This window comes from Suricata suricatta, chromosome 8 (genome assembly GCF_006229205.1).
Source record: "Suricata suricatta isolate VVHF042 chromosome 8, meerkat_22Aug2017_6uvM2_HiC, whole genome shotgun sequence".
Lineage (NCBI taxonomy): Eukaryota > Metazoa > Chordata > Mammalia > Carnivora > Herpestidae > Suricata > Suricata suricatta.
Window position 1 is genome coordinate 51,240,001 of NC_043707.1, and position 26,532 is coordinate 51,266,532.

At 40.8% G+C, this 26,532-nt stretch overlaps 1 protein-coding gene across 1 annotated transcript; it reads right to left on the reverse strand.

Annotated features, from left to right (window-relative positions):
- Positions 1 to 14,802: 14,802 nt before the first annotated feature.
- RBM15 (RNA binding motif protein 15) lies at positions 14,803 to 22,097 on the reverse strand. The gene is made up of 2 exons (XM_029946460.1): positions 19,208 to 22,097; positions 14,803 to 15,175 (listed from the first exon to the last, which is right to left on the reverse strand). Exons 1-2 carry the CDS (start codon positions 22,071 to 22,073, stop codon positions 15,129 to 15,131), a joined length of 2,913 nt encoding a protein of 970 aa, XP_029802320.1. The 5' UTR covers positions 22,074 to 22,097; the 3' UTR covers positions 14,803 to 15,128.
- Between the last annotated feature and the right edge of the window lie 4,435 nt (positions 22,098 to 26,532).

Genomic DNA, 26,532 nt, shown 5'->3' on the forward strand with positions numbered 1-26,532 from the left:
CTGTGTTTTAGCTTATGGGCAAGTAACAAATTGTATCATTTATCTTGAATGCATCATAGATAAGCTGCTATATAATGATTGCCACTTCAGATAGCTGTGAAATTAGGTGATTAACTAGTTGGTACTTAACCTTCTAATTTCTGTAGAAGTCTAATTACATGAAATAGAAGTTGGGGTTTTGATTTTTTACTTTGCTTTTCTGTTTGAAGTGTCATTGTAACTACTGTATTGTAAATGATGGAAAATAATTGCATATGTTAAAAAAATAACTGATGAGGGAAAAATAAATAAATAAATAAATGTTAAAAAACAAAACAAAATAAACATTTAACAAAAAAAAATAGTCCATATGGAAAAATTATTTTAAAAGAAGTTTCTTCATTTGTAAAATGAGAAAGCAAACCAGTTTTAAAGTTCCCTTTTGCTTCAGCATTCTGAGAAATGTCCAAATGATAGTAAAAAGAGTAAGTAAAAATCTTCATCAGTTTAAATAACTCTTACATATTAAATAAAAATCAGATGGTACAGTAATAAGTTGACCAAACTCTCAACTCTATGGTGATTCAGTCACTAAAATATGTGAAGATGAAAAACCATTCTTGTTAGCTTAAAAAAGTATTAATGGTAGCCACCAGTGGACTGTGACTCTGAAATCTGAATATTAAAACCTTAGTAACTGGATCTGAATGAATATTAAAACCCTGTTTAGTGATGGGAATGGTATAATCCTCCCCCCAAAAGTTGATCTCTCCTTACTGAATAGAAGTAATCTTTGTTTTCATCATGTTTCTTAAATTTTCTATAATGAATGTGTATTGCTTATAATAAAAAAACAGAATTGCTAAAAACTGCCTTTATGTCAAAATCATTTGAATAGCATTCCTGCCTGTCCAAACAATATTACCTTTCACTACATCTAACTATCTAAAATATTCAAGGTAAACGATCTAGAACTGTAAGTTTTAGGGGCACCTGGGTGGCTCAGTTGGTTAAGCGACTGACTTTGGCTCACTCAGGTCATGATCTCATGGTTTGTGAGTTCAAGCCCCGCATCAGGCTCTGCACTGATAGCTCAGAGTCTGGAGCCCGTTTCCGATTCTGTGTCTCCCTCTCTCTGCCTCTCCTCTGCTCATGTTCTCTTTCCTTCAAAAAGAAATAAACATTAAAAAAAAAATTTAAAAACCCAACAATTATAAGTTTTATGTAATGGTTGAATAGGTAGCTTTTAATGGAAGACAGACTTCAACTAAAAGATGTTTCTTAAACATAGAATAAATAGGTTAACTAGTTAATAATGTTACTCAGACTAAGCTCCCTTATAATCTCTTTCAGAAGACTCTTTTTAAAAAGTATTTTTATTAGAAATAATTAAATTAAGTATTTAAAATTAATTAAAAGTATTCTATCTTTCCATTCTCCTCTACTTTAAAATATAATTTAATATTACTAATCATTTTAAACAATTGACTCACTATAGAGAAAAAGACTAAACTGAAAGCCTGGCCTTGGCTCCAAACACCATACCCTCTCACCCCGTGTGCCTCTGCGTAAGCCTTGCAGTCTCACCCTTCCCAACCTGCCTCACTCAGAGGCCACCTCCTCTGGAGACTTTCCCCAATAGGAAGTCACTTTCTGGTCTGAATCCCTTCTACTACCTTTTTTCTATTTTTTTGAGAGAGCGTGTGCTTGCACAAGCAGGTGAGGAGCAGAGACAGAGGGAAACATACAATCCAAAGCAAGTTCCACATTGTCAGCGCAGAGCCTGATGCGGGGCTGGAACCCACAGACTGTGAGAAGATGACCTGAGCTGACTTCGGACGCTTAACCAAGTAAGCCACCCAGTGGTCCCCCATCTATCTTTTAACAGAGTACTACATGAGCTTACATGTTGCTTTTCCAGGAGTCTGCAAGATCAACAAGTTGGATGGTAGTCTACTGATCTTTGCATGCCCAGCATAAACTTTGGGACCAAATTAATCTGGGTTCAAATCTCAAGTTATCTTAAAAACAGCAGTTGGTCCTATTTAAAACCTAGGTTTTAGGAGTGCCTGGGTGGCTCAGTCAGGTAAGCGTCCCTTCAGCTCATGTCGTGATATCAAGGCTCCTAGGGTTGAGCCCCATATATGATTCGGATTCTCTCTCTCTCAAAATAAATGAATAAACTCAAAAAAAATATTTTTAAGCTAGGTTTTACATTTAGATGTAAACATCTAACATTTTTTCTATTTTAGACATAGGACAGTATGAAAAAACACCACCCCTCTTACACACACAAACAGCAAAAACAGTGAATAAATTCCCACTCTCGTTGCTGGTTGCCATTATGATCTCATAAGGGCTATCAACCTGAGTGCCACTTTTCTCCTCTGTACAGGAGGTTAACAGCACTAACCCACCTCACAGACACACTATAAGGATTAAATAAAAATATTCCTGTACTAATAAGCAAAATAACCCTCTTTGTACATCCTTTTTACATACAAACAGAAGATAAATAAATCACTGATTTATTAGGAACCACTCTCATCCATCCTCCCCTTCTCTTGTAAGCACTAATTTTCTCAGAAGAGAGTTTACCTAGGACAGTGACAATCTTTCCTCCTATGCAAGCAGACTGCACATTTTAAGTAGGACCAACTAAAGAATTCCAAGTTGAATTCTGACTGGGACAAGCTTTATCAATCTTATGCAACAGAGCAACTCTTCATCCTGCTCAATGGTAATAAGCCCTCTGAACCTGGGTGGTGTGGATTAAAAAGTCTGAGTTCCTAGGCTACAAGACGTTAAAGACAGCTATAATTAATGAATTCCTTGTTTTAACAACTAACTTACAATGTTCCTATTTATTTATTACTTTTCTTGGACAATATTCTAAGATGTCAACACATCTCTAAGAATCTGTAATCTAGAAATACTATTCCAGATATACACAGAGTTTCAAGAAAAGCAAAACCATTCACTGATTTTCTTTTCCCTTCCCCCTCAAGATCCCTATGGGACAAAGAGGAAACAAACATTAATTTAGGATATATAGCCAGAGCTATGGACCTAAATGTCCATCAACTGATGAATGGATCAAGAAAATGGGGTTTATAGATACAATGGAATACTACATGGCAATGAGAAAGAATGAAATCTGCCCATTTGTAGCAATGTGGATGGAACTTGAGGGTGTCATGCTAAGTGAAATCAGTCAGGCAGAGAAAGACAGATACCATATGTTTTCACTCATAAGTGTAACAGAGAAACTCAGCAGAGGACCATGGGGGAGGGGATGGGGGAAAATAGTTGGGGAGAGGGAGGGAGGCAAACCATGAGAGACTCTTGAATACTAAGAACAAACTGAAGACTGATGGGGGAAGGGGGAGAGGGGAAGGGGGGTGATGCGCATGGAGGAGGGCACTTGTTGGGATGAGCACTGGGTGTTACATGGAAACCAACTTGACAATAAACTATAAAAGGAAAAAAAAGAAAAAAATAGAATATCACAAAAGCCAAAAAAAAAAAAAAAAAGGATACACAGCCATGTGTGTGTGCAGTGGTAGGGTGGTAAACAACTCCATTTCGACATCCAATGTATACTGTTCACTGGCTGAGGCACAGTTCATACATTATCTTATTTAATCTTCACAACCTTTAGAAGCAGATACTATGATGCCCATTTTACAAATAAATAAGGCTTAAAGTAAAAGAAATTAAGCACCCAGTAAACAGTGAAGTCACAAGTCAAACACAGACAGACAAAAAACCCTACACTTTCCTCTCTACTGACTTCTTGGCAGTACACAAGATTATGAAACTAATTTAACTTAAAGCAGTTATCTCATAATAAATTTGTTCTAACTCAAATCAGCATAAAATGTTATAATATTAGATTGAAATGAAAATGAGAATGCAAAGTACCTAAGAACCAGAAAAAATTAAAGCCACAAAAGACATCTGCTACAGGGCAGTAAAGATGTAGTTGTTATGATCATTAACTTTTTTAGGTCTTCCAATATTCACTGAATGTTAACCAAGGAAGGTAATGCCCGAGTATAGGCCACTTGTAGTTTCTCCATACTAAAATATTGAGACACCATCTCTTGCAGCTCTTACTTTAAGTGCCACACCAACACTGAAAAGAAGTAATTTCCCACGTAAGTTCATTACTAAGGACGATTTCTGATACTAAAACTCTAGTCAGGGCACCTTTAACTTTTACAAAGCTAGTCCTTCACAGGGTCAATTCTGAAACCTAAATAACCATTGTTGATGAGATTATGGCCCCTGGCTTTCCTTCTTTAAGAATTCTCTGGAGGTTTTCATTCTCGTTCTCTGTTTTCCTCGCTCAAAAATAAATGTTAGGTGTGCCTGGGTGGCTCAGTCAGTTGGGTGTCCAACTTCTGCTCAGGTCATGAGCTCATGGTTTCTGGGTTCAAGCCCTGCATCAGGCTCTGTGCTGACAGCTCAGAGCCTGGGGCCTGCTTCGGATTCTGTGTCTCCATCTCTCTCTGTCCCTCCCCTGCTCACACTCTGTCTCTCTCTCTCTCTCAAAAATAAACAAAAAGGATTCTCTAGAGGTTAAAATTGAATAAAAGCTACAACTATACTTAAATGGACCAAAATGAGAATTCTGCAATTATTTTTCAAATAATCTAGACATATTAATATATATGACACTATGTTTGCAAAAATTAGCTTAGTTAATAATAAACTTGTCCAGTTGTAAAATCAGCTATTTCCATGAGGAAAAAACACACCATGTATTAACACTGTTTTTAAGACATAATATGAAACATGGACAGTGGCTTCTCTGAAGTCTTCAACATAAAACCAAAGCCCAAAACGTTTTAAAAACCTTGGGTTTATCTTACGCCAAAACCAACTTGCAGGAGGCTTTATGCCCACATTATTTGCCTACTCATTTCCCACAAGTGTCTACCCAATTGTCTCAGATTTATACCTAAGATATTAACACATACACAAATGCAAAATAGCAAAAGTGGTTGGAATCAACTTTTAAATAATAATTCAGTTAAAGTTCATGTTTTATTTCTGAGAGGTAATGTGGCATCACCTAAGATCACCTAAGACTGAGGCAAATAACATCCATTTCTTAAAAACAAACAAGCAAAAAAGAACCTAATCCGTGGCAACATTCCAACAGAGGCTAATATATTGTGAAATCTCCTCTACCCAAAATAATGATGAATAGTAAGTTAGTGAGGCCTTTTTTAGGGATATAGAGAATAAACAAGATAGGGTAACTGACTGAGTTTGGCTGGAAATGAGGGAGGTTCCTGGGACACGGGACTTTCAGTTTTAAAAGCAGGATGAGCTGGCCCCCCTTACTAAGGAGCAGAGAACACATCTGCATGTTTAGATACTTGATAGCACACAGCTAGAACCTAAAGTTCTTTTTTTAGCCATCTTCTCCCCACACCAACACCCCAAAATCACAAATCCAATTCTATTTCTACCCCATTCAAGCCCCAGTGAGCAAACAGAAACAGGATACACATTAGTAGTTAAGGAAGGGAAGCATACATTTTTAATGAGAATCTACTTTCAGGCATTAACTGACCAGGGACTTGGAAGTGATGGAAGACTTCCAGCTTTCACTTCTCCTATTTTTATAGAACTGGCGACCGGAGCTGAAGTAAAGCCAAGAGGTCCCACTCTGCATCGTGGCAATCCACATTAATGTTGTTTTAGCAGGGAAGAGAAAGAGAAGTCTATCCCTTAAAAGAAGTATGTCAAGACCAAGGAAATGAGATAAGTTTTAAAGAGCAAGAGCCAATATTGTCTTCTTTCCAATATCTCAAAGCTAGTCAGAGTTTAGTGTAAATAATTTACATACACCAACCTGCAGATCGGAGTTTATCACACTTGATTAAACAATTTCAAGCCTACGTGCCCAGCTGTACAGCACGGCCCTCTGAAGCCATAGCAGTAAGATGACTCACCAACTGGCAGGTGTCTTAGGGTCTACAAATAATGGAGGTCTGCCTGGGTGAGAGCAAACCCAGCAGACGACCTCATCCTGCTTGGCAAAGAGAGGAGAGAAACTAAAAAACTGGTCAATAGTACTATACTTGTTTTGTAACACAAAGAACCAGACTTAGCTCGAAAGAAGAAACTTGTAATTCATGCAGACTTTTAAAATGTCCTCTGTACCTGTCTTCTATTCCAAAATTTTCACTTACCAGAAAGGTACAACAGCACAAGATCTAAGAGGATAAAAATCAATTTTATAACCCCCAAATTAGAAATAACTGAAAGTGAAACTTATCAGACTGAGTTCACGGTTTCAAGAACTGTGAAGTCAGAGTCACAAAAAAATAAATCCATATTTAAACCCTCCTATTATATGTAATGACCTGATGTCGGTTTCCACTCAAGTGAAAATCAGTAGTTCATGTTTGAGTTCTAGTTCACTGATGTACATCCTTATGTGAAAACTGACACCATGCCACAGTTAATGAGATACGGGTTTATAAATATGGAGCTTGAAAGAAACTTACCCTTTCCCTTTGTGCAGCTCTGCCTTTCAACCCAGTTTCTATAGAAAGAGGAGGACAAGTGCCAGTGCCAGAAGTCTGCCAATTAGAACTCATCTTTTAGTTGCTGAATAATAAAGCTGTATCCCATAGTCGGCTATAGGTTTTGGATTGTCAGTAGTTCCTAAAAAGAAACCCAGGAGGAAAAAAAGATGTTTAACCAATTATTGTACTTAGAAATGCTCCCTCCTTTAAACTTGGCTATTACAAAAACTAGAGGAGATTGATCCAATACCATATATTTAAAAACATTATTTGAGCTTCAGACACCTCTAAGCTTAAGGAACATCAACAGAAGAAAAGGTGTCTTTGAAGGTTTAAAACACCTTCTCTCTCTCTCTTTCTCTCTCACACACACGGAAAAAAACCACTCATGTATAACAGAAATAAAGTATTGTCTACCACCACACCTTAAAGTTCAGATGAATTCATTCTTTTTTGTGTGAAATATACTTACAGTGAGATTGTAACACTGCAGAGGGTAAGCTTCACAAATGAAATTTGTCAGGAGACAGAAATGATGATATAGGTACGTCTCCACTAAAAACAAACCTCTCCTGTCTCAGAAGTCTATAAATCAGAAATGAATCCTAGAAAAGTTTTCTAGAGAAGCAGACATTGCTGTGCATGATGAAAAATGACTCCAAAGCATATACGCCAATTTAAAAATGAAAACTCATGGAATGTGAATAAAATCTTGCTGTAATTCTTCACTTGATAAAAATATGATTGCTTGGTGAATGTTTTCTTTAGAATCTTCTATCATAAAAATTTACACATTAAAAATCATTCCTGTATCAAAATTGATGGATTGCAATTTATTCTCTGAGCATTCACACCAGGCCATTCCCTTTAATATATGAAACTTAATATTTGTTATGTTATTTGTCACTGTGATTAATATGAATTAGAGTCTTGATTCTTGTTGCTATGTGAGGAAAACCAGTTTATTTATGAAGTTACTGTCACAATACAATTTTAAAAAAAGGCAATTAGAATCTACTCTCCATCCTGTCCATATCCATTCCTCTAGAAAGGTCTAACCTGCCTCTACCAAATACTCTAAAGTGTGGGGCACCTATCAGCAAAGTCTCTCAAGTATCCTCACCCTGATCTGTAAAAAGTAACATGTTATACTTCACAATGAAGAGTGGACTTAGAACAGAACAGGAAGGAGGGAAAACTACTTACGCATAACAAAATAAGCAAGAACCAGCCAAGACAAGCAACAGCAACCCCTCCCCGTCTTGGTGACAGAAACCTCTGGTAATTTTCTGTCACCAGAAGCTCACTACCTAAGAACTCTTTGTTCCTACTTGTTGGAAATATTTTCTAAATGCTTTAAAGTAAATGTCACTGACTAATGAACAAATCTGAAAATCTTATGTATGAGGTATAAGATTCTAATCATTTTTATTACAAAGAATATTTATGTATCTACATCTTAAGCAGTGCTTCTTGAACTTGAAAGTACATACGAATTACCTGGGGATCTCGTTCCATACAATGGGTCAGGGTGTGACCCTATAATTCTTTATACCTCTAACAAGTTTCCAGGTGATGGTAATGGCCGCCAGTCTGAGGTCCACACTTTCAATAGTAAAGTTTCTGGAAGCCTAAGCTATTGCTGTACTGAACCCAAATTATACTCTGATAGTTTTTAGTTTTGATTTTCAAACAGTGCTTAAGAGGTTGACTATGTGTGTTTGTAAGTATGTTTAAGATCTGTCTCTAGAGCAATAGGTCTTAACCCTGGCTGCACATCAGAGTCATTTGGGGCACTTAAAAATGTAATACTGGGGCCTTGGCAGAGTCCCACTCCACCTAAATCAACTTACATGAATCTGAGAGAGGAATTTCCAGGTTATTAGTATCAAAAAGTTCCTCAGAGGGGCGCCTGGGTGGCTCAGTCGGTTAAGCCTCCAGCTTCGGCTCAGGACAGATCGCACATTCGTGGGTTCGAGCCCCGCGTCGGGCTCTGTGCTAACAGCTAGCTCAGAGCCTGGAGCCTGCTTCTGGTTCTGTCTCCTTCTCTCTCTGCCCCTCCCCCTCTCATGCTCTGTCTCTGTCTCAAAAATAAATAAAAAACTTTAAAAAAAAATTAAAAAAAAAAAAGAGTTTATTTAAAAAAGAAAAAAAACAGTTCCTCAGATGATATTAATGTGCAGCCAGGTTTTAGACCTCTGCTGTAGAATGCAGAAAATTTTCAATTAAGGAGTCTTGTTTACCAAAGGATTTCTGATATAAAGAATATACACAAACTAGATGCCTATCTTGGGAGCAAGGTAAAACTACTGACAATTTTTATATGTAAAATACAAATTTTACAGAACACCAATTTCTCCAATATGCCTTAAAGTATGTAACTAAAAATATGTATGCATATAGCACCTGAGAGTGTTAATTCTTCCTGTAATGATAGTTCTACTCTGGACATATATGTAATAACGTGCTATGCACTGAACTTTCTCATTAAGTCTTCTTCAGAGAAAAGGAATTGTTGGTCACCTGAGAAAGGTCACATACCAGTTCAGCACTTAAAACTGTCTACCCACTTACACCTGGTTTGCGCAGGTTGACAGCCATTCCACAAAAAGACCCACTAAATCTCTATTTAGCATGGAAGTTTGGTTTGATATCACTAGAAAGCTTGCAAGTTATGAAATACAGAAAGCACAATCAGGGTGTAGCAGAAACTATACATAACCACAGTGGAAACTCTCCTGACAACAGCAGAAAGAATAAGAAACGGTATGTTGAGAAAATAAGGACATGATAGGAAGAAGACTGCTCTGAAATCTCAGGGTGGCCAGCAATTATGAGCCTGAGAGGAAATACATCTCTACTATGGTTATTTACATAAAAAAAAGCTGCTGAATCTCCGAACAAGGACATTTTCAGTCTTAACAGTGAATCTGAAATGCTAATTTATCTTTGGAGGAAATATCTTCGATTTATAAATAGTTCAAAGATTCCCTATTTTGAATTACTTATATGGTGTTTGTCTTCAATTAGTGTAGCTAGTTAATTCTTCAAATATTTGGGTACCTATTATATGTATTCCAGGCATTATTCTAGGTCTTGGGACTAGTTGAAGGATACCTGTGTTATTTTCCTGAGATTGGTGGTCAAATCTTGATCAGGTCACATCACTCTTCCTCCTTGAAACCTTCAATGGCTTTCTACTGCATTCAGCATTTGTCCTTGGCAACTGGCCCTGACTTACAGTTCACTATCTCCCCCTTCTTCTATCAGAATGTCAGCTCTGTGAGAAAAATTTGTTTTCTTTACCCATATACTCCCAAGACCTAGAATAATTCCTGGTACATAACAGATATCTAAATATTTGAAGAATTAGCTATACTAATTGAAGACAAACCAGTTTAGATAACAGAAAATAGGAAATCTTTCAACCATTTAGAAATCAAAGGTATTGGGGCATCTGGGTGGCTCAGTTGGTTAAGCGTCCGGCTTTGGCTCAGGTCATGATCTCACGGTTCATGGGTTCGAGCCCCGCACCGGGCTCTGTGCTGACAGCTAGCTCAGAGCCTAGAGCCTGCTTCGGATTCTGTGTCTCCCTCTCTCTCTGAACCTCCCCTGCTCACACTGTCTCTCTCTCTCTGTTTCTCAAAAATAAAAAACATAAAATAAAATAAAAAAAATTTTAAAGAAATCAGATGCACCCCACTTTAGAGTTCCATTCGGTCTCAATCCTGTTAGCAACCTAGTGAGGAGGTAGTAGATACAGGTGCGGGTTCATTCATGGAAAGCAACGCACATGCACATGTATATTCATAATCTTAGAATCACTTTCAATTTTAATTTCAGACAGACTACATTCACATTATTTTTAGATTAACATCTGAAAACTCAAGAATATCCCAATCAGTTCCCTGGCTCTGTATCCAATAGCCAACTCACAAAACTTTTCTGGTATCCCTTCAGCATTTCATAAACTGAACAGGGGCCCTACTCACAGACTGTTATGAGGCAAAATTACATACTAAGCTGGATTGAATTCCTTGGAGAAATAGTTACATGACTATAAAATTGTGACTTAAATGACAATTTTAAGTGATAAATTCCGTGGCATCTGCAGTTGCATTCTGCTGGTCTCTGTAACAGCTTTGAATATATCTTCTGCAAATTCCTCCTCTCCCCCTCAGAGACAAAACATTATTCTGCTCTTGCAGTTGGGATTCTTTTCCACACCATCTCCCCTTCCTATGCCTTATATAGGACATCACTCCAAGTTTATATGTCAGCACTCTACTCTCTGTGGGCCAGTGATGCTCTCAACATGTGGCCAACGACCACGAAGTACATCAGAATTACCTGGGAAGCCTGTAGAGGAACAAAGACTCCTGGGCCATGTCAGCCCTAACAAATCCCAGAATGCCTGGGGTTGGAGCCAAGGGCCTGCATGTTTCCCAAGAACCACATATGTTGATACACTCTACAGCCTGAAACCCACTGCCCAGACATCTTCTCAAGTTTGCAGCTTTATCCCATCCCAGCCTCCAGAAAATAGTGAGGCAGGTAAGACAGTGTGGTGACCAAGAACCCTAGCTGGGACAAAGGCCTGGCTAGAACCCTGGCTCCATCCATTACCAGCTGTCAGAGTACGGTCTGCGGGGAGACTTATGTGAGACAATGTGTACACAGAACCTGGCAGAATGCTTGGCTTAACGCAGATATTTAATAAATGACTGCTATCATTAGTACCGTCACTTTCTATAAACATGCCTCAAATGATTATGCATCCTCACTTCCCACCTTGCTCAAACTATCCCGCCTTTCAGGATTCCCTATTTCTGTTGTTCCAACCATTTTACAAGTTGCCCAGGCTTCAGCCTGCTCAACACTTCCAGTGATCAACAAGTTGTAATATTATTCATGCTTGTCTGCCTGCCATCTCAATCCCTACCTCCCTCATCATTCCACATCCTTCTCCAACTAACAAAATCATTTTGTAAACGATCCCAGCTCAAAGTAACCTGTTCATATACTCATCCAAAGACCCATATCTCCTGTAAAATATTCACTGGCAATTAATCCAAGACTCGCCTGTGACATCTCTTCTGTAACTGTCTTAAACTGTGAACTTTCCCCGATATTTAACCATTTACTTGTATTTATCTTGTAATTACAGTATAAGCTGTTACCACAGGTAGAGACTATTTGATACTTTCATCTATATGCTCAGCACTTTACTTGTTAACAATTGGTCAGCATTCAAATGATTATACAGAAACTCTACCTGAATGCTTAATGTTAAAGCATTTGAGTAGAAGCAGCAAGTTACGTATTTTGACTTAAGGTCAAAATCTTTTCTTGGCTGCTAAGGACAATCTTGTCTGAGGTCTGAAGGAATTCTGTTATACAACAAATTGCTTAAGGAGAGGAAACTGGAATGGGAAGGAGATGGAGGTAGTAGTCAGATAAGCCATAATCAGATATCCTACTGTAAAAAGAAACAAGCCACGAACCGAGCCGTTAAGCACTAAATTCACTGCCTCAGATAAACAGCCTGTAAACAATAATGTGATTTAAGCTACAGATATGACAATTTATAAAACCTAAGTTGTATTACTAAAGACAGAGTACTCCCTGCTTTCAATTTTAGAACAGCCAGGCTTTTCAAAATAAGCACAAGACAATTCAGAGGTGTTACTGGAATTATTTCCTTTATAGCAGAATCCTAAATTTAGACCATATGAAAGACACTGGAAAACCACACAAATAGTTCAAAAGGGCAGGTCTCAATTTGTAAAACCAGAACTCTAGATCTAACATTCAACCCAATGAATAATTTTTTTGTTCATGGTACAGCTAGAAACAAACTGATTTCATGGAGTAGTTTCAAAAGATTGTCATGCTGTGTACCTTTCCATTTTGCATGATATGATCTCATGTACAAATAAACAAATGTTCTATTCGTAACATTTCTACTTGTTCTTGAGATGAAACCCAAGACCTTAGAAAGATAACCAAACATGTAGTAACAGAATGTAACATAATCTTCCATAAATCATTATAGTGGTTTAAAATACTTGTTTGCTAGCAGGAAAAACAACTTAGTGGGCTTTCAGTGTGGAATAGACAAAGAAAGGAAATACACTGGAAATTGACATTTCCGACAGGTATAAAATATCTGAAGAAATGTAGGCGGGATTATTTAGCAAAGCTTTAGAGGACAGCCAACTCATAAGCAGATGCTGTAAATGACACAGTGAGAAACTGAAAAACAAAATCAACACCCACTGTACTTCACTTTTCCCCTTTGGAAAGAGAAGAAAAACAAGAATTTTGGGAAAAAGAAAAATTCTACTCAAAATGTCAACACCACTTAAAATCAAGGAAACCCAGTTGCATTATACATTTTCAAAGTCGTGCTTGTGTTAGGTTGCCAAAGCCTGACACTTGATTAATGTTGGGAGGTGGAGGCTTGGAAGGCTGGTGGGACTAACGGGACAAGGAAAATGGGAAAAGCAGACAAAAGCTGGATTTCTCATAACATTGCCTACTCATGTCCCACAAATTGTAGTTCATTTTATAATTTAATCTCTTTGTAAGACAAGGAAAAAACCATTTTGGCTAAAGTATCTATCACTCCAGTGTGACGGTACTTTTCTTTTCATGCTATATATACACATACACTGACCTGGAGGTTTAGAATCAGTGTTTGCAATGGCAACATTTTACAGCAGTTAGGTTCTTCCAGTACCATGAAATCACAATGGGTGAAGGCTGTAGTTAATGGAAAATGTCAAGACTTTAAAGGACATCAAGGCAGTAAATCCTAAATCCATAACCAGGATTTTAATATTTTGGCTCCCACGTTAAACACTTTTTTCAAATGTAAAGTAAAAATATATATATACACACACACCAAGTAGCACAAAAGCTCCAGCTTGGGATTTTGCAAACACAACAACACTTGGGTAAGGGGAGAGAGCTAGTAAAGGCAGCAGAGTGCCTAAAGACTTGCAATCAGAGAAAACAATACCCCAACCAGCCAAAGCCCTCACCCTATTAATCAAATGCATTTTTGACCTCTAAAAACCCTCTTACCTGTTTACAAGGGTTTACACAGCTGTTTGCCACTGGAACACCACCTTGCAGAGTATAACCGTGGCATCCTTTGTTGATAATCACCTGTTGCCTAAGTAAGCATCATCCCGAATGGAGACAGACAGCACTAGGGCTCTTCCGTCCGAGGTTAAAATTCAAAACAAGCCCAACAAGCCTGCATTTCAAGGTGGTCTTCGTCTGCAACTAGTTACGTTTAAAACTGGCAAACGACAATGGCGTCTGAAGCCCACGGTGCGGCACTGCTGGCTTCCTCTTGAACTCCAGCGTTGTCACTGTGCACCGAAGTCTCCTGCTGCAAACAGGGGAGTTGTTCTCCTGTACTGGGAACAGCTTCCAAAGCTCAGGAGCCCCTGTACAGGATAATGCAGGAACTAAAGGCAAACACTTTTTCCTCCTTAAGGACGCCTCCATTTTTTCCTCACACTCTGTACTACCAACCGAGGTGACCGGGCCCGAGTGTGCGTTCGTACCTATGAAACCGTCACGGTGCATGCACATCCAAGGCATGTGGAACCACAGGTCAAATAAGGCACAGATACCGAGTAACGGTTCTAATTACACACGCTAGCTCTCAGGAACTCTTCATCCATTCAGAACTAAACCCATCACTGCATAACTCTGGTAAGAAGCCCCTGGAGACGGAGGAGCTCCTCAAATGTGTCAGGAAAGGCTTTATTAACATCATCATTAACATTTAAAAAGCAAACGGAGCATTTCTCCTTCTTTTGGCAATTTGGTGCAAATGTTAAGTGCAAGATAAAGCAATCTCAAACTTTTTCTTCAAATTAAAAATGAAACTAAGGCCAAACGTGATGGGTGGACAAAATAAATCAAAACTTAAATTCAGCAACTCCGGCTCTTCAAACCAGCAAAGCCCCCGACTCGTGCACTGTGGTGAGGCTTACGGTGCTCGCCCCGGCTTCTTGCGTGCCAGCCGACAGCACCATCTCCTCATCAAGTTGAGGACTGAGAAGCAAAGGATCCCCTTCACTGCAAACAAAGGGGGTCACACTAGTGATCCTTCAGAATTGACACACCGTGATAGTCAAAATGATGGTCTCCCTGCTTCTGGCTCAAGACATACGAATCTGAGCAGCAGCAAGAACCCCCTCAGCTGCAAACAAAGGGGTCAAAGGTTTGCCGTCAATTCACTTCCAGGCAGAAAAACATTTTCCTCAAAAGAAACAATTTATTTAGAATAAAACAAAAGCAGCTCAACTGTGAGCGCACGTTTGAGTGACAGCTACTTTTAAGCTGTGTGAGCCATAAAAAGGGTTTTTCTTTACTTTTCCAGAAATCTTGTGTACACAGCACAAAGCAAGAGGTCATTTTTTTCCACTTAAAACACCGGCATTGGCATCACAATAGCAGATACACAACTTTAAGCTGCCATTTTAGTAAAATGCACAAATACTAAACAGATTAGCTTTCTTCCATCAAGAGGCCCATGTAAACTCCACATAAGCCATTACTTCTCTTCAAAAAGGTCCATTAGAGCTTTGAATTCCATATCTTCAATCCGCAGTTCACCAGTTTTGCTTGCGGGGGGGGGAAAAAAAGGTTATTCAGTACAAATGTTTACAATATTAAAAATATATATATTTCCCCTATGCCATTATAGATGAACACAACATTAACAAGACCTTCCTGGATAATCCAGCTTGACTTCAAAAAGCACCAATAATACCCACTGGCACATACCTTGAATGAATTTACCATATGAATAGACAAATAACAAGTAGAACAACAGGGTGGACTTTTTAAAAGACTGTCATTGAGCGAAGATTATAGGACTGAAAATACCCTTTATACTCATGTAACTGAGTAAAACATGTCAAACAAATTCAGAAAGACAGGAAGTTTACAATCAATTTAGGATCAATATATTCAAAATAGAACGTAAAAAATGAAACTAAAAAAAAAGGTGGAGTCAAACTTTTACCCCCTCTGCTTCCGTTCTGTAATTTATATGAAACAATACAGAACTACTCTGTTGTAGTCGAAAGGGGTCAAGATACAAAGCCATTTAAAAATCCACCTTCCTCTGGGTTACCAAAGACAGCAGCTGTTATTTTAAGAAAACACTCATATAAACAATTGCTAAATACCCAAGAACACTTTAGGACTTTTAGTTTTCAACTCTGTTTAAACCAAATGTATAAAACTTTTTATTTAGCTAGACAGTTCACTGTGGTTACCTGAAATCACTGTCTCCCTTTAGAGACATCACTAGAACCAGACTGCTACCAGGGCCCACTCCACCCTCACTTCCCTTCTCACCCTCACGCCCAACTGCCATCTCAAAGCCACTGTGGCAGAGACAGAAAAAAAAGTTCCGAAATTCTCTCCCAAATGTTTCATATAAAAAGGTCATTAAGGCCCTCTTCTCAAGAGGAGATCCTAATTCTGTTACCACAGAGTTTTTGGTGAATGGCTCCTGTATGGACCCAAATTGCAGTTCAAGCTACGACTGCATAATGAGCAATTTCACGGTCTAAAGAATGTGGATTTCAAATTTTAAAAAACAAAACAAATATGGTCGGTGAAAATCTGTTCATAATGTTTTAAAATAAATCCAAACAGTGTCTGACTCTGAAAGCAACAAACACACACCTTATTTGTCTTACTGTACCTCAAGTAAGCTGAGTTAAGGGCCAGAGTATTTGACCTTCAAAATGTGACAAAAGCTTATGCCGGCCAGAGGATGAACATTTTAAGATGTAATCCTTAAAGCGAAAACTCTAACTACAGAGTCAATACATATTATACCAGTAATTTAAATTTTTGCATGGAAAACTCTTATTAGGAATCCCAGTTACAACTAACAAAATAACATTACAAAATTGGCCAGGAGCTCAATGTTTGCTTAATTTTCCATACTCTTTGAAGTTGAGGATCCCAAGTTTTAATTAGCTTGATGTTTTTCACCAGTAATACTTAATAAGTCATTAAATAATATACTGAAGAAATTTTCTTTGCATTCATTTTGAGCTGAGCTCCAGAAAAAAAGAAAAAAAATCAATCAAATGAGTATATATATGTTTTTTTAAGTAAAAAAAACAATGGTTGTTATAAAGAACATCCAATATTGAGATTATGAAATTCTGGCTAATGAGAATTAGAACCAGAGAGCTTTAGACTCTTGCTTTTCATTCCATTCTGAAGGCTTAAATAGATAGTTTAACAATATTAGGAACCTACACAACGGAATGGGCAACACAAATTAAAAGAGATTCACCTAAACGATGGCACTCTGTAGGTAAGCACCAAACTAAACATAATTAGTTATTTCTAATACATACATTTAGAAATGGTATCAAGCCATTGTTTCAAAAACACTGAAGCACAAATTGCCCAGATCTAACAAAAGCCACCATGTCAGATCAAGATTCAAACAAACATGGAGCAAAAACCACAGTATTCTTCGGTTTGTCGTCATGTCAACTTAAAAGAAAGAAAAAAGGGAAGAAAGAAAAAAAGAAAAAGGGAAAAAGAAACACACTTTGGATTAGAGTTAAATTAGATGTCATGGACTTCACTCCCTAAAAGAGCAAAATCATTTGTCCAGCCTTCTTATCAAAAGATATTCAAAAGTTAATGGTTAGTGAGATTATTTAAACTGGAAAAATGTATCTAGCCAAACTGTACTTTGACCCTATGTATGCAGACTACAAACTCACGTTACTTTTGGAACAGTGTCTTCTCCATATTAGTGTGCCAAGCACAGGGTTTTAAAAGCAAAAAGCACCAGGTCCTAACTTGTAGGATCTCCGGTATTTTTGCTACAAGCACATCAATGGCCTTTGTGCTCATAGCCTAGTACCTTCCTTCCATCAAAATGGCTAGTTTTTCCAGTTTAAAAACAACAAAAGCCCTACAAAAACCTTCAAACTTAAAAAGAAAGTTTATAAATGCATAGTGAAAACCAAAAAGAATGACACAGCAGTGATGAGGATTTCATGCTGACATGCATTAGACACCTGTCATAACGGAAAAAAAACAAATTACATGACATTTCCCTGGGTTATTATTGGTGCTACTTCAAAACTACCAGCTTTGATAACAGAAAGAAAACAGTTGGGTTCTGCCAGGCTTTCTATAAGTCACTTTTCACAGAATAGAAACATGACCATGATCCAAAAGGTCCTAGAGTTTCTAATCATAATTAAGTATCAAGGGCCTTAGCTAAAGTCCTCAGCATATAAATCAAGGGGGAAAATATACTTACTAATGACCTGAGAAACTAGGGGTGAGGACAGGGATAGATGAAAGAAACAATTAAAAAAAGAAAAGCATCCATTACTGTTATGCAGCAAAAGCCCTTGTTAAGAACCAGAAATCAATATAACCTTCAGCTATGGGGGAAAAAAACTGCGAGGTTGGGTTAAATAATTCTGTATTAATTCCAGATATCTGGGTAATAAAACAATATAAAAAGAGGTTTTCCTACACTGACATTTCAGTTCTCTGTAGTTGGGATACCAGTGAAAAAAGATACTCAAAACATTTTCAATAATATGCCACCGTTACTGTTTTTAAATGAAAATAAAAATACAGGCAAAATTTAAAAAGAGCATGTCAAAGGCATTTCACGATGACTTAAAAAATTTCTATAATCCAGATATAGCTAATTAATGCCCACTAAAACAAAACTGACTTATGAGCCTGCAGACAACTCTTCTTTCTATTATTGAAATCGGAAATTTGCATGGATACAAAAAAACCTCATCTTTGATGAAAAACACTTAAGTTTTGAAATCTGCACAATTAAATTAGAACTGTACCTGCTATACCTTTCTGAAAGTCAGTAAAAACACCACCACACACCAATAACTAACCAAAGAATTCTGATTTTAAAAATACCTACTCACTTCTTGCATACTGGCGTAAGACATATATGGTTTGTAACCTACTCCTCAATTTTTACTGAATAGTTACAGCTACAAACCAAAAGTGCATATACGGGATACAGAACTAATGATAAAAACGTATTAGAGCAGACACTCTGGGGAATGAATCATATATTTTAAGAGAAATACTCAAATACCTGATTAAAATAATTACAATGCTATACAATTTACCAATTTGTACTTTTAAGATTCCTGATCAAATTTCAGCCTCACAAATAACATTTCTGGTACAGGAATTATTAACCTAAATACCAATCAAGCCATTTAAGGTATATATTATCATCTTTATATAGTCAGTCGGCCCTTCTCCAAATCCCAGCTTTTCAAAATTTAGGGTTTGTAACTCTGAGGATTTTTTTTTTTAAGCTCAAGGTTAAAAAAGAAAAAAAAATGATGAAAAAGAGGAAAAAAGTTACTCCCTAAGAGTGGGAACTCCTAACCTGCCTGCTACCTTCAGGGCATCCCTTTCACTTAAAATAACTGCTAAACTGTCCTGACTTCTATTTTAAAGGTTTATAAAAATATAAAAAAGAGAAAAGCTACAACTAAACAACTAATTCAAAAGAAAATTTCATCTGATGCTGTATCCCATTATACATCACAAAACAGGAACCATGTCAAAGTAGTAAATACAAGTTACACATGGACTTTAGGACGCACCACGGACAATGATCATGACCAGGTAATCTTCTTCAGATTTGGCCAGTGCCTTGGCAGGGGAATCCAGGAACTGCTGGGAGAACTCACAGGGTGGAAAAGCATGAAGGACCCCGGTGTTTTCCTTGTCTTTGTTGCCCCCCACAGGAAGGCTTATCACCCCAGCGGCCTGCTTTTGCTTTAAATAGGACACAAGGTTCCTAAGTGGCCTCTGAGTAGAGGTGGCAGTGTCTGATGTGGCTGAGGAAGACGAGGACCTGCTGTCAGAATTTCCAGGCACAGCCAGAAGGATGGCATAGCCATTGGGCCCTGCCACTTTGATTCGTCGAGTTACTTCGTCCAACTTGGGCTGGTCCAAACGAAGACGCTGAGTGATCTTGAGCTGGGCTACTTTGCCTCCAGTTGAGCCCTCCACAAGAAGACTGCTAGCCACTTGGAGGTCACCCTGCAACAGATGCATGTTGGAAGGAAAGTTGCTGTTCTTCAACAGAAGCATGCCCTGCCATGCCAAACAGAGTTTGGGAGAGGCTGCAGCTGCAGGAGCTGTCCCACCATCCTGTTTCTGAGAAGGGGACTTCAGCTTCGAGGAAGCAGTGCTGGTGCTGGGTGCACTCCCATCAGACCGGTCTTCTTTTTTCAGAGGGCTTTTTCCCTCGGTGGAAGCAGTTGACCGGTGCTTCCTATCCCGTTCAGCTGATGCAGAGTTTTTACGGTCTCGCTTGTCACCCTGGCTCTTCTCCAAACTACCTCGTCTGTCTCTGACTGGAGAGGGCCTTTCCAAGAGAAGAAGACGGGAAGATCGATCATTGTCACTGTTGTAGCGATCCCGGCTGCTGCTCAATTCTGGACTGCGGTCGGGAGAAGGAGCACAGTGACGTTTTCGGGGCCGGTCACTCTCTGGAGACCTATCCAGGTGCCGGCCCCCACTCTCTTCGGGTGGCCTTCGCTTCCTAGGCTGGTCTCTGCTGCTGGGCAGGTCTCGATCCCCTCTGTCCCGGTCCAAGGACCAGCCATCTCGCCTGCGATCCAGGCTATCCAGTGGCTCATAAGCAGGCACAGCAGTAGCTGCAGTCCGAGTGCTGCGTTCCCGGACTGGGGGCGGGGGTGGCACCCAATCAGAGTCAGGATAAAGGTCTCTGTCACGATCTCTGTACAGCAAGGGTGGCGTCCTATCCCGAGCACCCCTCAAAGGGTCAGGTGCCCGATGTCCAAAAGCATCTGTCACCAATTCATAATGAGTTAAGGGCAGAGGCTGCAGATACTGCTGCTGGTAACGATGTTCGGTGTCTGCGAAGTCTACTCTAAGGCGCCGATCTGGGCCACCAAGTGGGAAGCCACGCATGTGGGTCCAGGCAGCATGCGCCGCATCCAGGCTTTCGTACTGGATATACGCCCAACTATCACCCTTGCGGTAGTCTATAGTGCGTATGGTGCCAAACCGGTCAAATTCTCGAGCCAGGGCAGCAAGAGGCACCCAAGGTCCCAGACCACCTACCCAGAGGCGGGTGGTGGGTGTAGCCTTACCATAACCAATTTTGATAGGATTCCGAATTATGATTTTGCCAGACATTGCTAGTTTGGCCCGGTGAGACATGTCTAGGTTCTCAAACTTGAGAAAACCATAGGTACTGGTCTGGCCCCGAGAAGGCCTCTTGATGTCTACTTCTGTAATGACTCCAAAACGGTCAAAAGCCCTCCTGAGATCGCTCTCTGTCACAGTGATGTCTAGGTTGCCCAAGAAAAGCGTCCGGTTAGCTCGCTGATCGTCCTCGGGCGAGATCTCATCCACCTCTCGGAAAGGAGCAGCACCTGCTCCAGCTCCCACCCTTGGCTCAAGACTGTAAGCTGGGCGCACTCTCTCGTAGAACGGGTAGTCTCGCTCTCTCTCCAGTTCACGGGGCAGCGGCGGTGGAGGTGGAGGGGGCAGGCGGCCAAGAGCCAACTGCTGCAGCCGGTAGTCTCTGTATCCCAGGGCTGCGCCCCCAGGGGAAAGGGATCTCTGGCCTCCCCCTCCTCCGGGGGGGTGCCGGTGACCACCTACGGAGGCCCCGACCACGCTGGCGGACGGAGGATACGCATCTTTGTCTAAAGGGGAGCGGCTGCGGCGCCGGCTCACATACACCGCTTCTATCTTCAGCGGCCGGTCATAGAGCACCAGGCGGCCTCTGGCATGCTTGGCCGCCCGCGCGTCCTCTGGCCGCCGGAAGTTCACAAAGGCTACGCGCTCATCCCCGCTGCCAGAACCCGAGAGATGACTGATTTTGACACTTACATCACCGAAGCGTTTGAACTCGTGAAACAGTCCATCCTCCACCGCTTCGTCACTCAGCTGGGACCCCAACTCGCTTATCTTGAGTGTCTTGTACTCCCCACCGTCCCCGCCGCCAGGAGCTGAGGAGGCGGCCCCAGAGGAACGTGACTCCCCGCCTCCACCCCGGGAGCTGCTGCGCGACTCGCCCCCGCCCGAGGAATTTTTGGTGCTTGGGGAGCTGTAACTATGCAAGCGGCTACTGGAGCTGCTCCCGCCAGTGTCATACTCGCGGCTGCCACCTCGGCTGCTGGACTTGTCCAGATGAAGGCTGCGCCGCGAACCGCCGCCGCTGTCTGTCTTTCCGCTGCTACTCCCATTGCTGCCACCAGAGCCCCCTAACTTCTTGCTCCGCTCCCCGCGGGAAGTCGAGTCCTCACCACCACGGGAGCGTTTGGGCTTGACTGGGGAGCGCTCTTTTCCTTTCATTGTTGCGGGTCGTCGGAGGTCGTCTCCGCGGAGATGATTAACCCGCCGCCCCGCGCTCGTTTCACACAGCGGAACCGCACGCCGCCATCTTGGACTCCGCCGCGGCAAAGGCTCCCGCCCCACAGTCCTCATTGGTCAATTAGCTCCTCTCTTCTGCAGACTCATTGGGGAAATTATTTGTCTGTCTTTCCATCTCCCCGCGCTCCGGAAAGGCGCCCGCCCAACCTCTGTTATTGGGTTCCCAACACCCTAGTCTGAGTACCTCATTGGTTATATTCGTTGTCCATCTTAACGGTTCCTCGCGCCAGGCTGTAGCTCCGCCCCTCGCACTCTAGGGTCATCTGACCCAAAATCTGGAGGCGTTGATTGGACAAAAAGTCTGCCCTGTAACGGTACTTCTAGCGCGGTAAAAGCAGTGATCCCACCTCCTCATTCCTTTCATTGGTTTGTGACTCCGTCCTTTAACCCACTATTTGGGAAATCGGGCCATCTGTTCTAGCGTTTTTTTCTGAGAAGCCAGTTTACAGCGCTCTCGCGAGAGAGAAAGCGCTCCCTTTTTCGACCCCTTCTTCCAACTCCTCGGGCGGCTGAGAGAAGTTTAAATCTGATTGGATGTTGACGAGGAAGGTGATAGGCTGAAATAACTGTCCATTATGCGCTTAAAGGGGTAGGCCCGTATACGGAGGCTGGCTGAAGGTGAAAGAGTGGAACACGCGCTTGCTGTGCGACGTCACTAAGTCGTCGCGAGATGGTGACCAGAGCCAGCTCCGCCTCCTCGCGCTTTCGGCGTTCGCTCATTTATTAGGTCCCGCGGCATATTTTAGTGTGGTTCGGCTGCCGGAGCCCGGAACTTCTGGGCGGTCCAGTTAGTACCCGTATGGGACAAGGGATTGTTGGGACGGATTCTTCGGGAAGCCGTCCCGGGGTGCCAAGCGGACACCATCTTAGTCTTTCTAACTCCTAGACAGCCTGAAAAAGCGGGGACCCTCAGAGCCGGCTGGCCGCGGGTTCACAGTTCGCGAAATGCCGGGACCTACTAAGGCCCGGGGCTCTCGGGGGCCCACAGCGCCTCCGAGCCGCAGCCTGCGCTCGGGGGCGGCTCTAGGCTGCGCCTCCCGCTCCAGCCCAAGTACGCCCGGGCGTGTCTGCGCCCCCGGCTTTCGGGTGCGAATGCACGTGCATTTGGACTTTGTGATCCGGTAACCTAGATCGGCTCCTTTTCCTTTGTAACGCCCCTCTCGGTTAAATAATCGAGTCAAGTTTACATTCCCTGCTAACGTGTCGCGTTTTTTCTGCGACTTCCCGTATCTCCCGGCGTCAGGTTAGTAGAAGAACCCAGTGGCACAGCCCCATTGCCTTCTCACTAAATGAACCTCTGGTGTCCGGTCATCATCCCTCTTCAAAATCCAACTTTCAGTTCTTTCCGGAGACCTTTGTTGGGTAAGGCAAAGAAAACACCTGGGCCGGGTGCTGCTCTTTGGCAGGTGAAGGGAAGAAGTGCCAAGTTCATCCATCACAGCAGTTGGGGTTTTGCAGCCCTCCGGGGTATTCTGGCAGAGGTTATGAGAACTCTTAGGTCGATCGTGTCCTTAGCCACTTCTCTCAAAGCCCAATACGTTCTAGATATTTAAACATTTTTTCAAGGTAGCAATAATGTCCCCCAAATCGGAATCTAAACTCCAAAACTGGTTTTACGATTTGGACGGTAAGGTGTTTAGCCCTGCGTTAGCCATCCTTCTCTTTCCAGATAATCTTGAGGAAGGTGAATATGAATTTTTACTCTTAATTTGATCAAAGCAGCTTGAAAAAAACCTAATATGTGTAAGCATAAAAATCAGCGACCTTGTAGTGTGTAGACCTACTGGATGTAGTACGATTAGCTATTAAAATAAAACTTCAGGGGTCTCTAAGGGGCTTAGTGGGTTAAGTGTCCCACTCTTGATTTGGGCCAAGGTCTTGACATGGCAGTTCTTGAGTTAAAGCTGTTGAGGCAGTGGAGCCTGCTCGAGATTCTCTCTCTCTCTCTCTCTCTCTCTCTCTCTCAAAATAAATAAACAGCAACAAAAAATAAACCTTCATAAGGCATAGAGCAATGTGTATAACATGCTACCATTTGTGATTTTCAAAAATAATACCTATGCTTAAGTGCGTATGTTTTTGTTAATATATTCATAAAACTCCATTGAGAATACTTAGGAAATTATTAGGACGATCACTGAAAGGGGGGTAGGGGTTGTGGGTGGAGGGTCTGGGTGGGAGAGAGACTCTTACCTTTTCGTTGTGTATCTTTCTGCATTATTAAAAGAAAACTTGTTTTACCATGTGCATTCTATTACTGTTTCATTTTTCTTAATAGCAATTATTTTTGGCTTCCCTTAAACTATTTTTATGGAAAAAGAAGAAAACGTCAAAAAGGAGAATACCTTAAAGACCTCCCACCTACTAATTTCAACAATTAGCAACTAGTGTCAATCTTGTTTCTTATATGCTCTCTTCCCATTCTCCCCACTCTTGATTATTTTGTTCTGGACTTACTGGTACATTTCCTGCCTTAGACATGGGATCAGCCATTTCTCCAAGGAGTTCTGATTCCTTTTAGTGAGAAATGATAGAAATCTGGATGTTAGGAGATAAAAACCAAAACAACCAACAAGCTGATTATAAAAGCACAAAACAAAGAGCTTTACATTGATAGGGGATTTTAATTCAGTTTTGTGTTGTATTTAATCTGTTTCAAGGTTATATTAAATACAACACAAAACTGAAGTTAAACCATTACCTGCTTACTTAATGTAATAGCAATTCAGATACACTAGGCTCCAGAGTAACTTTGGCCTAAACCAACCTGCGTAGGTGACTGAATGATCAAAGAAAAAAATAATGATCAAATAAGTACAGTTTCTCAAACATGATTGAGAAAGCATTAAGAGTTGAGGAAGACAATTCCAGTATGTGTGGCCTGCCTGAGGCTCTGCTAGGCTTAGTGACTTTGCATTTGAAATACCTGGGAGTTTGGCCTAAGCTACTGCCCACAGCTGGGTGTGACAGGAGAGCTTGCCCTAAGGGGACTAATAGCCTGTCTGGTAGGGAAAGGACTGGTAGGTTGCATGGATAAACAGAAAAGGCCTGGATTCCATTACTAGTAAAGGAGCCAAGACATAACCTTGATATGTGTGTGTATGTCCACAGTGAAACCGGATAATGACCTGTTCATGCTGTAGTCAAAATGAGTGTTTTCATTCCTTTAAAGTAGGAAGGAGCTTAGGGACATCCCATCTATCAGCCTGTCTTCACACATGTGCTTTCGGAAGAGCTGAAAGGATAAAAGTGATCTATGGTTTAGAGGTCCAGGGCTTCAAACTCTTTCTGCATTGGGGATGGAGTTGCTGAGATCCAGTTCAAGATTTCATGTGGCCTCCTCGTGAGTGCCTTGTCAAAAACCAAGAAATGGTGTTGAGGAAAAGCCACTGTAGCCCATTCTGGCTTCCCTTGAAGCTGTGCAATTCAAAGGCCCTAGAGGACACAGCCCAGCAGGGGGGCATCCACAGCTAGCTTTCTATACGAAGTGCTTTCTCCACATCCTTTAAAATAAATTTTAGATTTAAAAGAAAAAAGCAAAGTAGAAATTCTGCATGTGGACAAAAACTGCACAATTAAAAGGTATCAGTATGTTTGCAATCAAATGTCTTATTTCCACCCACTTGCTAGGTGTTATTGTTTGTGTACCCTCAATACACACACAGACAATTATGATTGCAATATGAAATTTATCTTGGGAGCCGAGAGCTGTTTGATTTCCTGGCAGATGCAAAAAGGCCCGAAGCTGGGAATTGAAATTATTTTCCCGCCCACAATTGTGAATTAAAATGTTCAATTTCATCTCCCTCCATAACATGAGTGGTCTCCTGACAGTAAGGTTTATTTTGTTTGGTCTGCAGAAAAAGCATATATTTTACCCATAGGCGTATATTAAATCCTAAAATAGCAAACAATCACTTAAGACTCAGTTTGCATTATTAAAGTCGCTTATTTGTGGTTTGTGGGCTTTATTTTTTAACAGCTTCATTAAGATATAATTTACATGCCATAAAGTTCACCCATTTAAAGTGTAGAATTCGGTGGGTTTTGGTATATTTACAAAGCTCTCTATGTGGTCCATCCTATAACGTTACAGAAAGCACTCTGCCGTAACTTCTGCATGACTAAGCCCTGATATAATTATCTCTTTCACTTATTTAGACATCTTGTAGGGCAGCAGTTAAGAGCATGGATTGTGGAAGCAGCCAGTGTAGATTAAACCTCTGCTCTACAGTGGGCAGAAGAGTCACTGTTAATTTCTCCGGGCCTTGGTTTTCTTATACATAAAACGGGAATAATTCTAGATCTCTCACTGAGAGGACTAAATGGGTTAAAACATAAAGATCCTAGAACAGTACCTGGTACCTGGTAAGCACAATATACATGTTTGCTATTACTAATATATTTTCTCTTTGAAGTTGGGTACGTAGAATTGGATTATGATGATCCTTAGTTCCTGGCATGTAATCATCAATGGGCCATCCATGGGCCTTTAAATTTGTCTTTATCAACC

Excerpts from the sequence above, each read along its gene's own strand:
- RBM15 (XM_029946460.1), bottom strand. The coding sequence starts at position 22,073 with ATGAGGACTGTGGGGCGGGAGCCTTTGCCGCGGCGGAGTCCAAGATGG. Across the intron at positions 15,176-19,207 it reads GGTCATGATCATTGTCCGTG|CAAAACTGGTGAACTGCGGA; the intron begins GTGCGTCCTAAA and ends CCCCCCCGCAAG.